This window comes from Cnephaeus nilssonii (genome assembly GCF_951640355.1).
Source record: "Cnephaeus nilssonii genome assembly, chromosome: 5".
Taxonomy (NCBI): Eukaryota; Metazoa; Chordata; class Mammalia; order Chiroptera; family Vespertilionidae; genus Cnephaeus; species Cnephaeus nilssonii.
Window position 1 is genome coordinate 85,358,583 of NC_137076.1, and position 15,988 is coordinate 85,374,570.

The window sequence follows — 15,988 nt, forward strand, 5'->3', positions numbered from 1 at the left end:
ATAAACTACAATAAGAAAATTGACAACCTTTGTTTCCAGCGGGGGAGCAGCCATCATTCAGACAGAAGAGTCACAGATTCTCTGAGAAAGGAGCGTCTGTTGAGGCTGTGTGCATGTGTGTGCATGTGTGCGCGCGTGATGCCATGTTAAGAAGAATCCATCTTGTGTTTAATGCTAGGGAACAGGAGGAAGCTATAATCACCGTTCTTGTGGGCGCCTCCCCAATGTCCCTCTTGAGACGCTGTCTGAGGCTGATGGAGTTAGTTAACCATCCCTGTGCCGGCCCGTCCCTGAAATGCATGCTCTTTGTACGTGGGAAAAAGTTAGCTTGTGGCCTGAGCTTTCTTGTTCCATGATGGACACGTTTCTGAGTTTCTATGACATTTGTCACATCTCCAGTGAATATACCCATCTTCGAGTGTTAGCTGATTTCTTTGATCAAGCAGCATCCTAAATAGAACTAATTAACCTGTCTGCCTTTTCAAAAGGAACATGAAAAATAAGAGCAGTATTCCTCATCTTGTCAGGAAGGAAGTGAAAGGCTGAAAAAAAAAAAAGCCTGCCATTAAATTCACTATGGAATTAGGAGAACATCCCTGGTGTTCTTGCCCCGCCTGCTTCCTGTTAGAGGCCTCTCACAGGCTCAGAATCATGTGATGGTGGACTGAACGGCAGGACTGTGTCCGACAGAACCACTCCTCTTTCCACCGCTGAGCAATGGGTGGTGTTTAACATGCACTTGCTTGCTGTTCCCTTTGATAAAATCCGGCTGACTATTCAGAAGCCACCGGTACTTAGAGTTGGAAGCCATTGGCTTGGGTGAAATATGACTTTCAGTTATGCCACAGTCAGAGAAGCTGAAATAGGAAAGCTAAACTGGGTGGGGCGGGGAGGGGGAGGTCAAGTTTCGTTTTATTAGAGGGACTTGGGCACATAGAACACAGCCCAGCATCCACCCCTCACATGTTCCCCGCCAACCTGGGTGTGTGTGTGGGACCATCCACCCGCCTCTCAGCCGCCCACAGAGCCTCCCCTTCTATATCGTGGACACCCGGACAAAGTGGAAATGCCAATCTTCTCGTACCCCTGTCTTTCAGTATTAGGCCTGGGATCAGCTTTGAGCAATTTCTTGGGGGGGGGGTGGGGGAACTGGCTTGCTTTCCCCTAAGAACACCCAGGGAAAGGTTTGCCTCACTTCTTGCTTCCAAGGGGGAGGGTTGAAAATAATAGCTCTTGTCACTCCCCTTAGCCTCGTTACGGGGAATATTTAGTGCTGGCGCGGGATGTGGGGGCAACATCGTGGATGTGATAATGTTGCTCCTTGCATCAGTGAACATGGTATTGATTGTGAGCTGTCAGCCTTTCTGCACGCCGTGCAGGGTCCCAGAAGACTGACTGCTGCTGGGCGGGCGATGCATCAGGCAGGGACACGTGCTCTATTAACTGCGGCTGCAACCTGAGCTCCGCCGCTTGTTCTTAGCATATCTCGGCTCACTGGCTCTCCACCTTTTCTTCATAATTCCTCCACTCCTCTGGGCCGTGCTGTGATGCCGGATACCAGGGTCCCCATCACTCAGACTCCCTGCTCATCTTGTACGCTTCCTGAGGGCAAAGGCTGTGCCTGTCTGCCTCCCTCCCTCCCTTATTTATTCATTCCTTCAACAAATATTTATCGAGCACCTACTATGTGCCAGATACTTCTCCATGTTCTGGGGATATGAGAGTGGACTAAACGCTTCAGGCCTCGAGGAACCTAGGGTGGTCAGGAAAGGCTTCTCTGAGGAGGCGGCACTGAGCTGAGTTTATCGATATGTCCTCTGTGCCCGAACCATATGCATCTGCTAAGCGATGGGAACCATAATTTCTCAATCGAGCGGCGCATGGCCTGGCTATTGGAGAACCCTGGTGTGTGCGCCTCACTGAGGCCATGCGTTATTATGTCTCATGTCATGTGTTACGTCCCCTTACTTCTCTTGGTTTGTATTCCCGATTTTTTTTTTTTAAATCCTTACCCGAGGACATACTTTTATTGATTTTTAGAGAGAGAGAAGAAAAGAGCAGGGGAGAGAGAGAGAAACACAGATATGAGAGACAAACATCGACTGATTGCCTCCTGTGCACACACCATCTGGGGATCGAACCTGCAACCTGGGTATGTGCCCTGACCAGGAATGGAACCCCCATCCTTTCGGTGTATGGGATGATGCTCCAACCAACAGCCACACCAGCTGGGGCTGCATTCCTGTTTTCCCCCGGATGAGAATATGGTATATTTCTTACACACACCAGGTGCTTTTTCCCCTTCTTCATATATGAAATTGACTCCTGGACTGCCTTTTTCCTTTCTCTTCACCTGGATCGCGTACTCCTTACTGATCTGTCAGGTTTACCCTAGGAATGGCTCCTCTGGATGAGGGGTGCGTCCCGCTCTCCCCCCGCGCCCTGTCGTAGCCATCACAGCACTTAGGATGCCGGTTTACAGAGCTGGGAGAACAATAGCAAGAAACACACACTGAGTGTTTATTGTTGCCCACGCACCATTCTGAGAGCTCTGTTATATTAAGTCACTCAATCTTCACAGCAATCTCATGAGGTAGGTGCCATTTTTATCCTTATTGTTATCATTAAGGAAACTGAGATCCAGAGAGGTGAAGTGCTTTGCCAAGAGTTCAGCTTGGGAGTGGAGGAGCTCAGAGTTCCACCCAGCAGGAGCCGCGGCCTCCGCACCGCAACCTTCTCCTGCTGACATCACCTGCATCCCCATGGCAGTGTTCGCCCTGCTTCCTGGACCACCCGGCACAGGGCTCGCAGGTGGTACACGCTTGACCAGGAAATGTTTGAGTGAACGAATGACCGCATTCATGAATATCACCCAACCGATGGATTGTTTGGAGGGCCAAAATACTTTTCCTCTGCTGATGAGGCAGCCCCACCCCCTCCCTTCTACCCCAGCTTCCCTAGGGTTCTCTTTGACTCACACAGAAGCACTGGGTGGGAGGGAGTGTACCGTTAGCCGCCCAGAGCAAGAATGCATATGACAGTGGTCAGCCCCACTTCCCTGTGGTATCGGCATCGGCACAAAGATGAGCTCTAGAGAAATGCTCCTTCCACTCTCGCTCAAACCCAATACGGCAGACCACATGGGGGGTCCTGAGCTGGGTCAGCAGGCAGGGCTTCAGGGCAGCTGTCCGTCTGAGAGACCACGGTTAGCTTTTCAGGGGATGTGGGGCAGGGAATGGACTGGGGATCTGTCACTAAACCCCCGGTTCTGGCCTGGCAGTGATCATTAATTTGACAGCGTCCAAGGCCGGAATAGGCAGAGAAGGCAGGTCACCTTGTCCGGCCACCAGCAGTTTAGCTAATGGGGCGTGGAAGATCTAAATTGGGGGACGGTTAAAAGGTAATAAAAAGGTCTGGGTCAGGGGTTGGAGGCCTCTGGGAGCCACTCGGCTCCATGCTCTGCTTTGGTGACAGACCAGATGTGTATTCCTGGGCGGCTGTCAGGCAGTGTTGGGTCGCAGAGAGATGGTGTTGGTGAGCGTCCTCACCAGAGGAAAGAGAGGACAAGGCAGCTCCGTGTTACCCATCACTGGGGTGGGAGAAGCGCGGACCCGGGAGAGCACAGCTCCAGATCAGACTGTGGCTGTGTCCCTGCGACGGCCCACTGAACCCTTTTCAGTCTGCTTCTCGCTATAAAAACGGAATAATGGATCTACCCACCAGGTGGTCCTAATGGTTTTAAAAAGTGCCTTGCTCAGTGGCTGTCACATAACAAGTATATATGGCGTCCTTCTATTCTTTCTATTTATTTTATGTTTAAATACTGTACCTGCGTATAGGGGCTTCCTAACTATTTGTTATTGGATGAACAAAAGAAAGGCCAGGCCAGTCCTGGCAAATTGAAGTGTTTCTAATCGAATTGGAGGGACATTCATTTCACGCTGCCGTGCAGCCTCCACGCTTGCTTCAGACCTCACCTGTGATGTTCTCTCCACTGGAAGCGCCGTAACATGCGTGGTCTGTTGGGAGACCTGCTTTGCAATTCTGCTTACATGTGGCTTATTCTGAGAGACCTTTTGCTTTTCAGTCCTTTGAATTCACTGTGTCTCCTTCCCAAGAGGTGTGCCACATAGAACCTTCTGGAAGTTTTAGTTTGAATCTTCAACCTGGGGGAAGGACGAACCAGCCTCCACAGGTTTAAGCCGACTTCACCCTAATGCCAAAGCACCTCCATCCCCCCGGATTCCATTTTTGCAGATGGTGAGCTTGGGGAGGGTTAGAAGTGCTTGATTAGACTGTACAAATCAGCATTTTTATTGGCGGTATTGGTTCTAGCTACAGTGGAGATGGATGGGTTGTTCCTTTTGGTTACCAAACCCAGGAAGACGGGAGGGGGCCTGCTCAGGAGACACACCCGGAAAGGACAGGCCAGCCTTGCTCAGGGAGCCAGGGCTGGTCCCCGCAGCCTCCAGCTTCATGTAGAACAGTGGTTCTCAACCTTCCTAATGCCGCCACCCTTTAACACAGTTCCTCATGTTGTGGTGACCCCAACCATAAAATTATTTTCATTGCTACTTCATCACTGTAATTTTGCTACTGTTAATGCATCGTAATGTAAATATCTGTGTTTTCTGATGGTCTTAGGCTCTACAGCAGCAGTTCTCAACCTGTGGGTCATGACCCACAGGTTGAGAACCGCTAGCAGGGTCACCTAAGACCATCGGAAAACACAGATATTTACATTATGATTCATAACAGTAGCAAAATTACAGTGATGAAGTAGCAACGAAAATAATTTTATGGTTGGGGGTCACCACAACATGAGGAACTGTATTAAAGGGTGGCGGCATTGGGAAGGTTGAGAACCACTGATGTAGGACGCCAGCTAATAAACAACCAGGACCCGGCCTTTAGAAGTCAATGGACTAAGTAAGCTGGAAAAGGGTGAAGAGAAAAAGCCAGGGAACGTGCAAGTAGAGGATTATATGGAGCCATTTAAAACGACAAAAAGCCAGAGTAACAGAGCGGCCGGTGGGATCTGGCCCGGCCTGGCCAAGCCCGCCCTGAGAAGCGCTGTGGGGAAGCACTCTCTCTGTCTCCCGCAGCACGCGCGGCGCTTCCCAGCCAGATTCTCAGGCCCTTTCTATGGCGCTCACAAAGGAGAGACTATAGCAGTGTTGATGTGGCCCTCCCCTTCTCATTCGGCATCCCCTTCACAGCCTCACGAGATAAATCTCTGGCTCCAATGAAACTGTTAAAGAAAATGGCAAAAAAAAAAAAAAAAAAAAAAAGTGCTGTTGGGGCAGGAGATGCTGACTAGTTTTTTTCTTTTTTCTTTTTTCTTCACAAAACGAGCATTTCTCTAAAGAGTAGAGTAAACGGTGTTTATTTTTTTGTTGAAATTTTCAATCAAAGGGAATTGTTTAATTAAAAAAAAAAACGTATCCCTTTTCACTTTAAATACTACAGACAACCTCATTTTATCTCAGCAGACACCTAGCAACAAAACACTGGACCCACCAGAGGAAACTGGGCAAAGAAAAGCATCAGAAATTCAGGTCAACTATGGAAGAATTACTGTTAGCTGGCAGCTCTCAATTCTAAACAGAAGTGTCCGGGACCTATTGGGTTGGACAAAAGTGTCTTAGAACTGGGGATATGGGAAAGTTGGACTCCTTTGGATTCTATCCCAGTTGTTTTCTGTGTAGGGAAATGAAAGTCAATGCATCAAATGAAGACCCAAAGAAACATTTAAAAACGTGTTTGACTAGTATTCAGTATGTGAGATTATTAAGTAATAATAACTTGTCCTCCTAGTTAACCTTGTCCTGGAATATATATAGGTTATTTGTAGCCGCCACTGCTATAATATTTTCTGAAGGATGCCAAGCTGTATGCAAGATCTTTTTGCTAAAGTCCAGGCTGTCGACGCTGATCTCGTCTTTTCTCCGCTTGCCCCCCACGCACACTTTTCGCGGTTTCAGGATAGCCCGGGGTTTGCTGTTCTCCCTCGAGGCCTCCAGGGTGACATCACGCTTGGTGTTTCGGTCAAACATCCTGAAGAAGTTGTTGTAGGAGCCGGTCATGATGACACTGCAAGGCAGAGAGGAAACAGGGAGCCACTGAGAGCTGTGGAGAAAGGGCAGTCACACCCCCCTGTGGTGCCTGTCTAAAGCAAGCACCACCGCTCTGTGGCCTGCCGACAGCACCATGCCTGTTATTAAAAACAAACACCCAGACAGGTCCTACAGTGCGACTGCTGGTGTCCTTTGCAGTCCCTAAGAGCAACAAGCCCTGGACGCGGAAATAAGGATGGTGATAACCTTCCTTGTTAGTTACTTCTGTTCCCTAGATTCCTTTCTGTTCTGGGGCTCAGGACTGTGAGGCTGGAGAAGGTGAGGAAAGCAGGAGCACTTTGAAAACCATGAAGCCCTGTGCATATTTAAAGCTGACCTCTAAGGCCCTTCCCAGCTGTGGGACGTTAGGCTGGCCGGGGAGCTGCTTGTGTGGCTAGACCAGTGGTCGGCAAACCGCGGCTCGCGAGCCACATGCGGCTCTTTGTCCCCTTGAGTGTGGCTCTTCCACAAAATGCCACGTGCGGGCGCGCACGTGCAGTGCGATTGAAACTTCGTGGCCCATGCGCAGAAGTCGGTTTTCGGCCTGGGTGAGTCTATTTTGAAGAAGTGGCGTTAGAACACTCAAGGGGCCAAAGAGCCGCATGTGGCTCGCGAGCCGCGGTTTGCCGACCACTGGGCTAGACGGGTCGAACAAGCTCGCATGGGTGGACAGTGGCACCAAACAGGGCCCAGAAAGTGGCGAAGTCCCATTTTCTAACATTTTTATGTTGTTTATGTTAAATGACATAAATAGCATCCTGCTATTTAATCCATGGTCAGGATTAAATAACATGATGTATGTGAAGGTGCCTGGTACACAGTCGGTGCTTAATAAGCGTAGTTTTTGGATCTAGGCTAAGATAGAGGGGGAATGAGAGCAATGAGAACAAATACACAAATAACATGTACAATTAATAAACAAATACATTATATATAAATAAATAATAAGATAACGGGGTTGGCTCGCTTCTCTCCCCTGTAGGAGCTTTGGTTCATATATCACAATTGCTTTGTGCTCTCCTCCCCGGCCTCCGTCCTATACCAGCTGGATGGTCTGACTTGGGTCCTCTGCCATAGGGTGATTTCTTCCAGGCTGCGTGGAGGGCGCTCTGGCTCACTGGCTAAGAAGGCTGAACCAGGGACAGAGACAGCTCACGCTCACTAAAGGCGCGGCTCTCCGAGTGCTTTGGCACCACCGGTGTCTGTGCTTCTAGGCCAGTGGTCGGCAAACTCATTAGACAACAGAGCCAAATATCAACAGCACAACGATTGACATTTCTTTTGAGAGCCAAATTTTTAAAACTTAAACTATATAGGTAGGTACATTGTTATTAACTTAATTAGGGTACGTGGTATTTTGTGGAAGAGCCACACTCAAGGGGTCACAGAGCCGCATGTGGCTCGCGAGCCGCGGTTTGCCGACCACTGTTCTAGGCAATACTGTAGTGCTGGTGCCGACTTCTCCAGGGACAGCTCCTGGGAGCCTGTGCCAAGTTCTCCTGGAACTCGGAGATTCATCTGTATTTGTCAAACTAAAAATGAACTATTGGGAGGTAATATGAAGCATTGTTGAAATCAAAGGCCTTAAAACAGTAATAAATCACATAGAGGGAATGTGATAAATGGGACCGGCTAGTATTCAGCTAATGAGCCGCCGGGGCCTTTGGCCAAGTCTACACTAGCAGCTTCAAGAAGTAATTTTCCATCTAGAAAGTTTGCAGTCACGGGAACCATTCGTGCTGGGATCCGAGGGAGGATCATTAGTGCTCTCCATTTTGGCACGCTGGCCTGGCTCTGGGGGCGGGGATCTTGTGTGTAAAAGATCATATTTTCTTGTTGATGTCAAAGGGTCACCTGCGCTGGTCCTGAAAGCAGAGTCAAGGGTCTCACTACGTCCTTCCCTTCATCCCAGGCCTGACCCCAGGGGCATCCGGTGACCCACACAAGGCATCCCTGCCAGGCCTTGGGACCCGACATTGACATCCGTGGAAAATAAACCACCCAGGCCTCCGCCGGGAGAGGGCCCGCCTTTGGGAGGCTCCGGTCACTGAGCCTTTCTTACCTGTCTGACCCATTCCACACGCACTCGAATTTATCAAAAATGCAGTCGTTTTCGTAGAGGGAGCACAATTTGCTGCGGAGGTAGTCATGAACCTGAGGAAGAAATACAGCAACAGAGTCAATTATTTTAAAAAAGGATGATTTCTGTGAATACCTCCTGTGTGGGTGTGGGCTGTTAATTCTTTTGGTGTAAACGCGCCTCGATCCAGGTGGTCCGCGTCTGAAACCAGGTGCGGCCCTTTCCGGCTGTGGGGCATTAGGATGGGCTGCTTATGTGGTCAGATGGACCAAACTAGCTTGGTAGGTGGGCAGTGGCACCCAACAGGGCCCAGTAAGTGGAGTCCTTTTCTCTAAGCCTAGTAGTAAGGAGTGGTGATGATAATAACAGGCGTACACAGTATGTTACTTGTTATTAGCCAGGTGCTTTATCCATAAAGTCTCACCTCAGGATGTAGGCACTATCGTTCGCTTCATTTTAATGGAGCATGAAGTGCAGGGTATGACATCGTGTGTCCAAGATCACACAGGAAAGAACATGACAGGATGGGAACTGAACCCCTGTATTCGGGTTCCAGGGCACCCACTCTCTACTCTAGCAATCTGCCTCCCCCACTTGTTCTGCCTCATTAGCCTCACCTTACATGGGGTCTCAGTCCCACACAGAAGCCGCGATAATGACCTGAGACGAGGCCAAGGGGGAGACAGACCCGGGTGAAGGTAGAGGGATGGTGTGAAAAGCATGTGTCACTGTGTTTATATTTAGAGTGATGGTTCATTCTCCCTTGTCTTGCAGCCTGGGCCCCTCGCCTCTCCCGAGTCCTGCGGGATGCTGACCCCGGGCTCAGCTGTGTGCGGAGTACTGGACAAAAGACTGAGGTAAGATTCATCCCATGTGGCCTTACACGTTTTGGGTATTTACAAGCTCTCTGAGTCATTGGACATTGTACTGCTAACTGCAAATCAATTTCCTCCACCATGGCTCTGTTGTTCCCCCAAGGTTCTGGGCCTTGCCAGGGTGTCTGCTTCAGGGCTGTGGGTGGGGAAGGGGGATGCAAGAATGAGGCTTGTGTTCTGCACTTGGTATCTCTGCTGCAAATTAACTCATTCTCTTCCTGTCTGCCACCGTTTGGGCATATTGGAAGTGGCTCAGGAGGCCATTTCTGTTTGTAGGGGTGAAAATCTTGAGTGATTGTTAAGAATTTTTGAGCAAAAAACCAGAAGAGCATCTGAGGGCAAAAGAGGGCTGATTCTGGGTATTGACCAGGGGTTGGTAACTTTTTATAATATAAAGGGCCATATGGCCTCTGTTGCAACCATTCAGCTCTGCCCCTATAATGCAAAAGCAGCTACAGGCAATACATAAACAAATGAGCAGGGGAGTGTTCCAGTAAAACTTTATTTATAACAATGAGTGGCAGACAGGATTGGCTTCTGGGCCATACTTCTGTTTACCCCATGTCTTGACTGTTCTCCCCATTCCCTCAAAGCACCACAGACTACTTTCAATGAAGAAGGTGATGGTGGAGTTAAGGGACTCAACATTGGTCTCGTTTCTAGAAAGTGTTGATTCTGGCCCTTATCACTGACTTGCTTCTGGGCTGTGTGTAATGCATGGGGGAAAGGGAGAGGAGTTGGGCTGGGAGTGAATCCCGGGGGCAATAGGAGCCAAATCTCTGATTCCGATGCTCCAGCTCTCCTGTTGGAGGGAAAAGATGAGCAAAACAGATCCTTTCTTCTCTCCCTCTCCTGCTTCCTCTTATCTGGTATGGAGCACTTTTAAGGCAAGGCACAGATGTGAGTAGTATTCTAAGAAAGGGAAATAAGTTTTGCAAACCCTTGGTTAAGCAGGTTTGTATAATGCAGCACTTCGCAGAGTCCCACAGTGGTTAAAGAAATCGTAAAGTTATAAGAAGGGGATAGAATATTCTTTTGCTTCACTATGATCATCCAAAAAGAAATCGTAAAGTTATAAGAAGGGGATAGAATATTCTTTTGCTTCACTATGATCATCCAAGTTTCTTCTTTTGGTAGGAGAAGTATCAATTATTGTCTTTAAAATAATTAGGATTTTGATAGGTAGGGAGGGGATAGAGCAGTAAGGTTTAGAAATAGGGCAGTGGTATGTCTTTTCAGGCCTGACCCAGGCTGTCCTCTCCTTGATGAAATTTGCTTATAGAAACACCACAGGTGAGTAATAAGTGTCAGAATGTGTGTGCTTTGGAAGTATGGGCCCATTAGTAGGAACTACACCACCAAGAACTCCATAAATCATTTTTTAAATTTATTTTTCCATTACAGTTGACATGCAATATTATATTAGTTTTAGGTGTACAACATAGTGATTAGACATTTCTATCCTTATTAAGTGATCACCCCAATAAGTCTAATACTCATTTGACACCATCCATAGTTATTACAATACTAGAGGCCCAGTGCATGAAATTCATGCACTGGGAGGGGGGCAGGGAGGTCCCTCAGCCTGGCCTGCACCCCCTCGCAGTCCGGGAGCCCTTGGGGGATGTCTGACTGCTGTGGAGGCGGGAGAGGCTCCCGCCACTGCCGCGAGCCTGGATTCTGGCTGAGTGGTGCTCCCCCTGTGAAAAAGCACTGACCTCCAGGGGGCAGATCCTGCATTGAGCATCTGCCCCGTGGTGGTCAGTGCGCATCATAGCTACCGGTCATTCTGCCGTCGGGCTGAAACCAGCTCTCCAAGGGATCCCAGATTGCAAGAGGGTGCAGGCCAGGCCAAGGGACCCCACCGGTGCATGATTGGGGCTGGGGAGGGACCAGGGGAGGGCTTCAGGGCATGTCCGGCCCATCTTGCTCAGTCCCGATCTGCCGGACCCCAGCAGCAAGCTAACCTACCAGTTGGAACATCTGCCCCCTGGTGGTCAGTGCATGTCATAGTGAGCAGTTCAGCAACCTTAGCATATCATTAGCATATTATGCTTTGATTGGTTGAACGGCCAACTGGACACTTAGCATATTAGGCTTTTATTATATAGGATTCCTGACTGTATTTCCTATGCTGTCCTTTACTTCCCTGTGACTATCCATAAGTAATTCCTGAAGGATAAAAGTCAGGAAGAATTCAGGGGAAAACCTTGTCTGAACTAGTACTAGTATTTTCTCCTCCCCAGCACTGACATTCTGAGAAGTTCCTGCCCACCCCCAAATGAAGGCATCTGAAGGAAAAGAAGAGCTACTGTGAAGGTACGTTGCATTTATGTTCTGTTGTTAAAAATCTTAGGCAAACAAGATGCATCTTTCTCCATGAGAGGCAAGAATAAGGTAAGATACATACATGAGAAACACTTAGAAAACAGAGCAAGAGATAAAACTCATCTTATTCGATGCTTCTCTTCATGTTTCAAATATTTTGTTTCTGTGTTCCTATTAGATTGTGTTTGACCTTTTTGACAGTGAGTCTTACAACCCAGTGGTTCTCAATTATGTACTTGTGGAAGTCTGATGTTGGTAGTTAATGGTCTGCTCATGAGGCCTACCAAGCGCAGACTCTATTGGTTTATTCTTATATTTCAGGATTGACACATTTTTCCAGTAAAGGGTCAGACAGTAAATACTTTAGGTTTTGTGGGCCACATGGCCTCTGTCACAACCACTCAACTTTGCCATTGTAGCATGAAAGTGGCCATAGACAATATGATTGGGTGTGGCTGTGTTTCAATAAAACTTTATTTACATAAACAGAGACAGGGCTGGATTTGGCCCACAAGTTGCCATTCCTTCTTCTATAGGAAACCCTAAAAATAGTTCATCATATTTAAGTCTACAGCTCAGGGCAAGCCTTAGTAATTGATTATGGGATTCTTTCCCATTGGAGCAGGCCTCACACTCTTTTTTCAACAGTGTTCTAGATTCTCACTTAATCATTTATTTACCATCTTTGATATAGTATATAAATGTAGTGATATTTCATTTTAACACCTGTGCTAAAATACCTATTTCTTAGTGCTCTACAAAGTAGATCTCCAAGTCTACCGCTAGCTAAACATGGATTGAAAACCATGATCTTAAAATGCTAATTATTCCATGTCACTGCTAGCTAGCTGTGCTCTAAAAGCCTTTCCCTAAAATGAAAGTACTAATTGCTCTCACCACTGTGTCACCTGAATCTACTTCTCTCTAATCAAGGCTCGGTCAATACCACCCATACTCAGGTTCCAGTTCCCACTGCCTTCTCTTTTTTTGTGTTCAAGTTTGAAACACTAGATGGTTTGTCTGTGCAGCCGGAAGAGGACACCTATGGACTGAAGATGGAGGACTGTGAGTGAGAGCTTGGGGCAGGTGCTGTGGCGTTGGACCTTTAAGTCTGGGGTATGCTTTGGGGGACAATAAGATCCCCAATATACAAGGGGACGCTCTTTGAACCACAGGGGTAAACAAAACTATCTCAACTCCATACGTGGTCTTGAATTCTGCCCCCCATACCTGTTTACAGCACCCTCTGGAACTCAGTCAGCCATTAAAGTCCTGGGCGTCCTCAACCTCCTCTCTGAACTTTTCCTCAGGCTGCTCACGTGGTGGCAGGACTTTTGCTCTCCTGGGACAGGGTGGGCTCGTTGGTGCTCCAGACAGTTGTTACTGCCTAGACTCCTCAGCTCCTTGAAGCCATGTCAGCAAACTCAATTCCCTGATACCCATCCTTTTTACAGTCCCCAAAAGTTCCTTGAGCCCCTCTCCCTCTTTTATCACTATTCCTGCCATCATCCTTTAGTGACAATACAAATATTCTGGTCTCTCGGCCTCATCATTTTCAATGAATTTTGCTTCCTTGGTCATTCCTATAACTGTATCCCTTTAACAAGTATTGCTACTTCCTGATTTGATCTATTTTCCTCCTTACCTGCCTTTGATTCAGTGGTTCATCATCATAACCATTCTCTTACTATATACCTTCAACAAATCCACTTTTCTCTCTCTTTCCACTGTACTCATTTTGGCAAAAACCCCATCACTAGTTAAATCTAATTTCCTGCCGTACCTGTAACAAGCAGGTGAATGTGGTTGGGAAGGAACACACAATCCTAAGTGAGGTAGCCTCACTTAAAGCCAATAATATAAACCTCAAGTAGAACCCTCCATTTCCCTATTCAATTCACTCTCTTTCATGAGCACTTCACACTTTTTCTTCATCCTCACTCGGCCGATGAACTTATTTTACTGAGAAAATCAACATAATAAGAAACTGTCTATAGTCCCATCACATAATTTGCAAGCCTACTGCACTCTTCTTTCTTTGATAGATGAATTGACCATCTTCCCCTCTAAGGCCAATTCTGCAATGGCCTCTCTTCCCTCAAGGACTTTGTTCCTTTAGCTGTCTCCCGCTCCATTGGCATAAAACTTCTTTAAGCCTGTATCCCATGTTTCTGTTCCCCTTCAGAATAAAATTTCTTGAGTTATCTGTATTCACTATGTCCACGTCCTCTATTCAGAGTCTGTCCTGAACCCACTCCAATCAGACATTCATTCATCACCCGCCTACACCTCTTTCACGGAGGTTCCCGAGAATCTCTACATCACTAAGTCCAAGGGTCAAGTCTCCGTCCTTACTTGATTCAGCAACAGCAGTTGATGATTCCCTCCTCCTTGGGACCGTTTCTGCACTTGGCTTCTAGGATATTCCTCTGTTTTCCTCCTATCTGCCTGGCCACTTCTTCCCAAGCTCTCTTGCCGAATCGACTTTCTCTACCCAACCTCTTCTTTTCTCTAATTATATGCATTTCCTAGGGCTTTACATACCCTCATGAGTGTCCAATGTTTTTCTCTAGGCGAGATATATCCAGACTCATACTGAGCTGCCTACTTGCTATTTCTGGATGTTGAGCCAATTAAAAATGTCCAAAGCCAAACTCTTGACTTCCCATCCAAATAAAATGGCAATTGCACGTTGCTCAGCATAAAGGTCACACACTAGTGATGATCCTGGGTACTTCTTTTTCTCTTACATCCCATCCTACTGGTTTTACCTTGGATATGCTAGTATACCAAGACTCTGGCCACCTCCATCGCTAATACTGTCATCTAAGCTACTAACACCCCTTGCCAGAATATTACAGTAATTTCATACCTATTCTCTCTGTCTCCTCCCCAGCACAACCAGAATATTTATTTTAAAATGTTAGTCCCACAACTTTGGGCACAGACCGAACCCCTCTGTACACTATGAAAGGGTGAATATTATGGCATGTACATTATATCTCAAGAAGAAATATGTAAACCAAACTTCTCTGTCTAGAATTTCCCCACTTCTTTTTATCTAACCCAAGAAATCTTTAAAATAAGACTAGTTTATTCCTGCCTCTTCACTTTTGCTTCCATTGTGCTCTTGCCTGTAATTAGCTTCTGCAAATCCTTTCTACCTCAAAGTCTAGTCTTCCTCTTTAAAAAACAACAGCCAACCATTCTAAACAATACCTTCTCCTTTGTCCTTTTGTCAGTAAGTCTACAAACCACCGCACAGTCTTCCTGATTCCTCTTCCCTCCACACCCAATAGCAAACCTCACAGACTCTCCATCCTCCCGCATGCCACCATTGCCTCCTCCCTAAATTCCTTCAATCTGTTTGGCAAGTTGCACTATGAAACACATGGTAAAAACAAAATTCCCAGTGGCATTTCCTGTGTAAGACTTTTTAATGGCTCTCCATTGGACCCAGACTAAAGACAAAATAACCTAATCTACTTGACCAGAGCCTATGCATCCAAGCTCTTCTTTCTGCTCCTGTGTTCCATATTCCAGATGTAGAGAGCTCCTTTCTGAACACACCATGTTTCTCTTGATTCCAGGAAAGCCTCTCTCACCAGGTGGGCCTCCCTGCATGAGCTCCCCTGGCACTCAGTATCATCTCTCTCATCACCGCACACTCAGTTCCCTGTTTGTCATCTCATTTCTCTCCCAGACTGTCAGGAGAGCAGGACCACATCTGAATCAATGGTATCCACCACCCAGTAAGTGCTCAGTAGATAAGGATTAAGTTCTAGCCCCTCCGTATGCACCTCCTCTTAAATCCTGTGGTTCCCATGGGATATACCATTTTAATTTTTCTGTGTTGTGATAGGCCTTTGTGGGCAGAGGCTGACTCGAAGCCCACAAAGGAAGTGTGTGATACTCGCATGGGTGGAGGGTGGTCTGTACCTGGTAAGTCTCGATGGGGCGGTTTTCCATGTTGAGATCCCAGACTTTAACGGTCAGATAGTCCCTGGTCATGATGTACCTCCCACTGTGGCTGAACTTCACATCCGAAATTGAAGAGATAATTTCAGAGAAAAACGACCTGTTGCTTGGATCTTCCGGCTCCTCAAAAACTTCAGAACAAAAGCAAAAGAAGACGAATTTAGCACATTCTTACCAACATGTTAGAGTCCGTTGATAACAGAACTGTCAGCTCCTTGGCAGCAGAAAAAGCTGTCACTGGTTTCTGTATTTTCCTTCTGATGGGAGGACTGGCATGGGGGCCATTCATCTGGCTTTGACCATTTCCGAGCTCCAGGTCTCTGCACCTAACTCTGTTTCACATTTCCCCTTGTTTCTGGTGCCACTGTACATACCAAAACCTGGAGAGAGCTTAGATGCTTAAATTAAATACAAAATTTTTTACTGCCTTATCAAGATATAATTTGTATACCATAAAATTTACTCTAAAGATTACAGTTCAGTGGTTTTCTGCATAATCACGAAACCATCACCCCAATCTAAATTTAGAACATTTTCCTTTACCCCCTCAAAAAAAACTCCATACCCATTAGCAGTTACTCCCCATCCCCACCCCTATAGCCCTAGTCCAC

General features: G+C 47.0%; 1 protein-coding gene across 1 annotated transcript in view; it reads right to left on the minus strand.

Moving 5' to 3' along the window:
- Positions 1 to 5,501: 5,501 nt before the first annotated feature.
- The window catches only part of PPP2R2B (protein phosphatase 2 regulatory subunit Bbeta), a 217,345-nt gene continuing 206,858 nt past the window's right edge, over positions 5,502 to 15,988 (minus strand). The window contains exons 8-10 of the mRNA XM_079770208.1: positions 15,339 to 15,508; positions 8,179 to 8,270; positions 5,502 to 6,093 (exon numbers count right to left, since the gene is read on the minus strand). Coding sequence (XP_079626334.1) covers positions 5,814 to 6,093; positions 8,179 to 8,270; positions 15,339 to 15,508 — 542 coding nt within the window. The 3' untranslated portion in view covers positions 5,502 to 5,813. The remainder of the gene's footprint in view (positions 6,094 to 8,178; positions 8,271 to 15,338; positions 15,509 to 15,988) is intronic.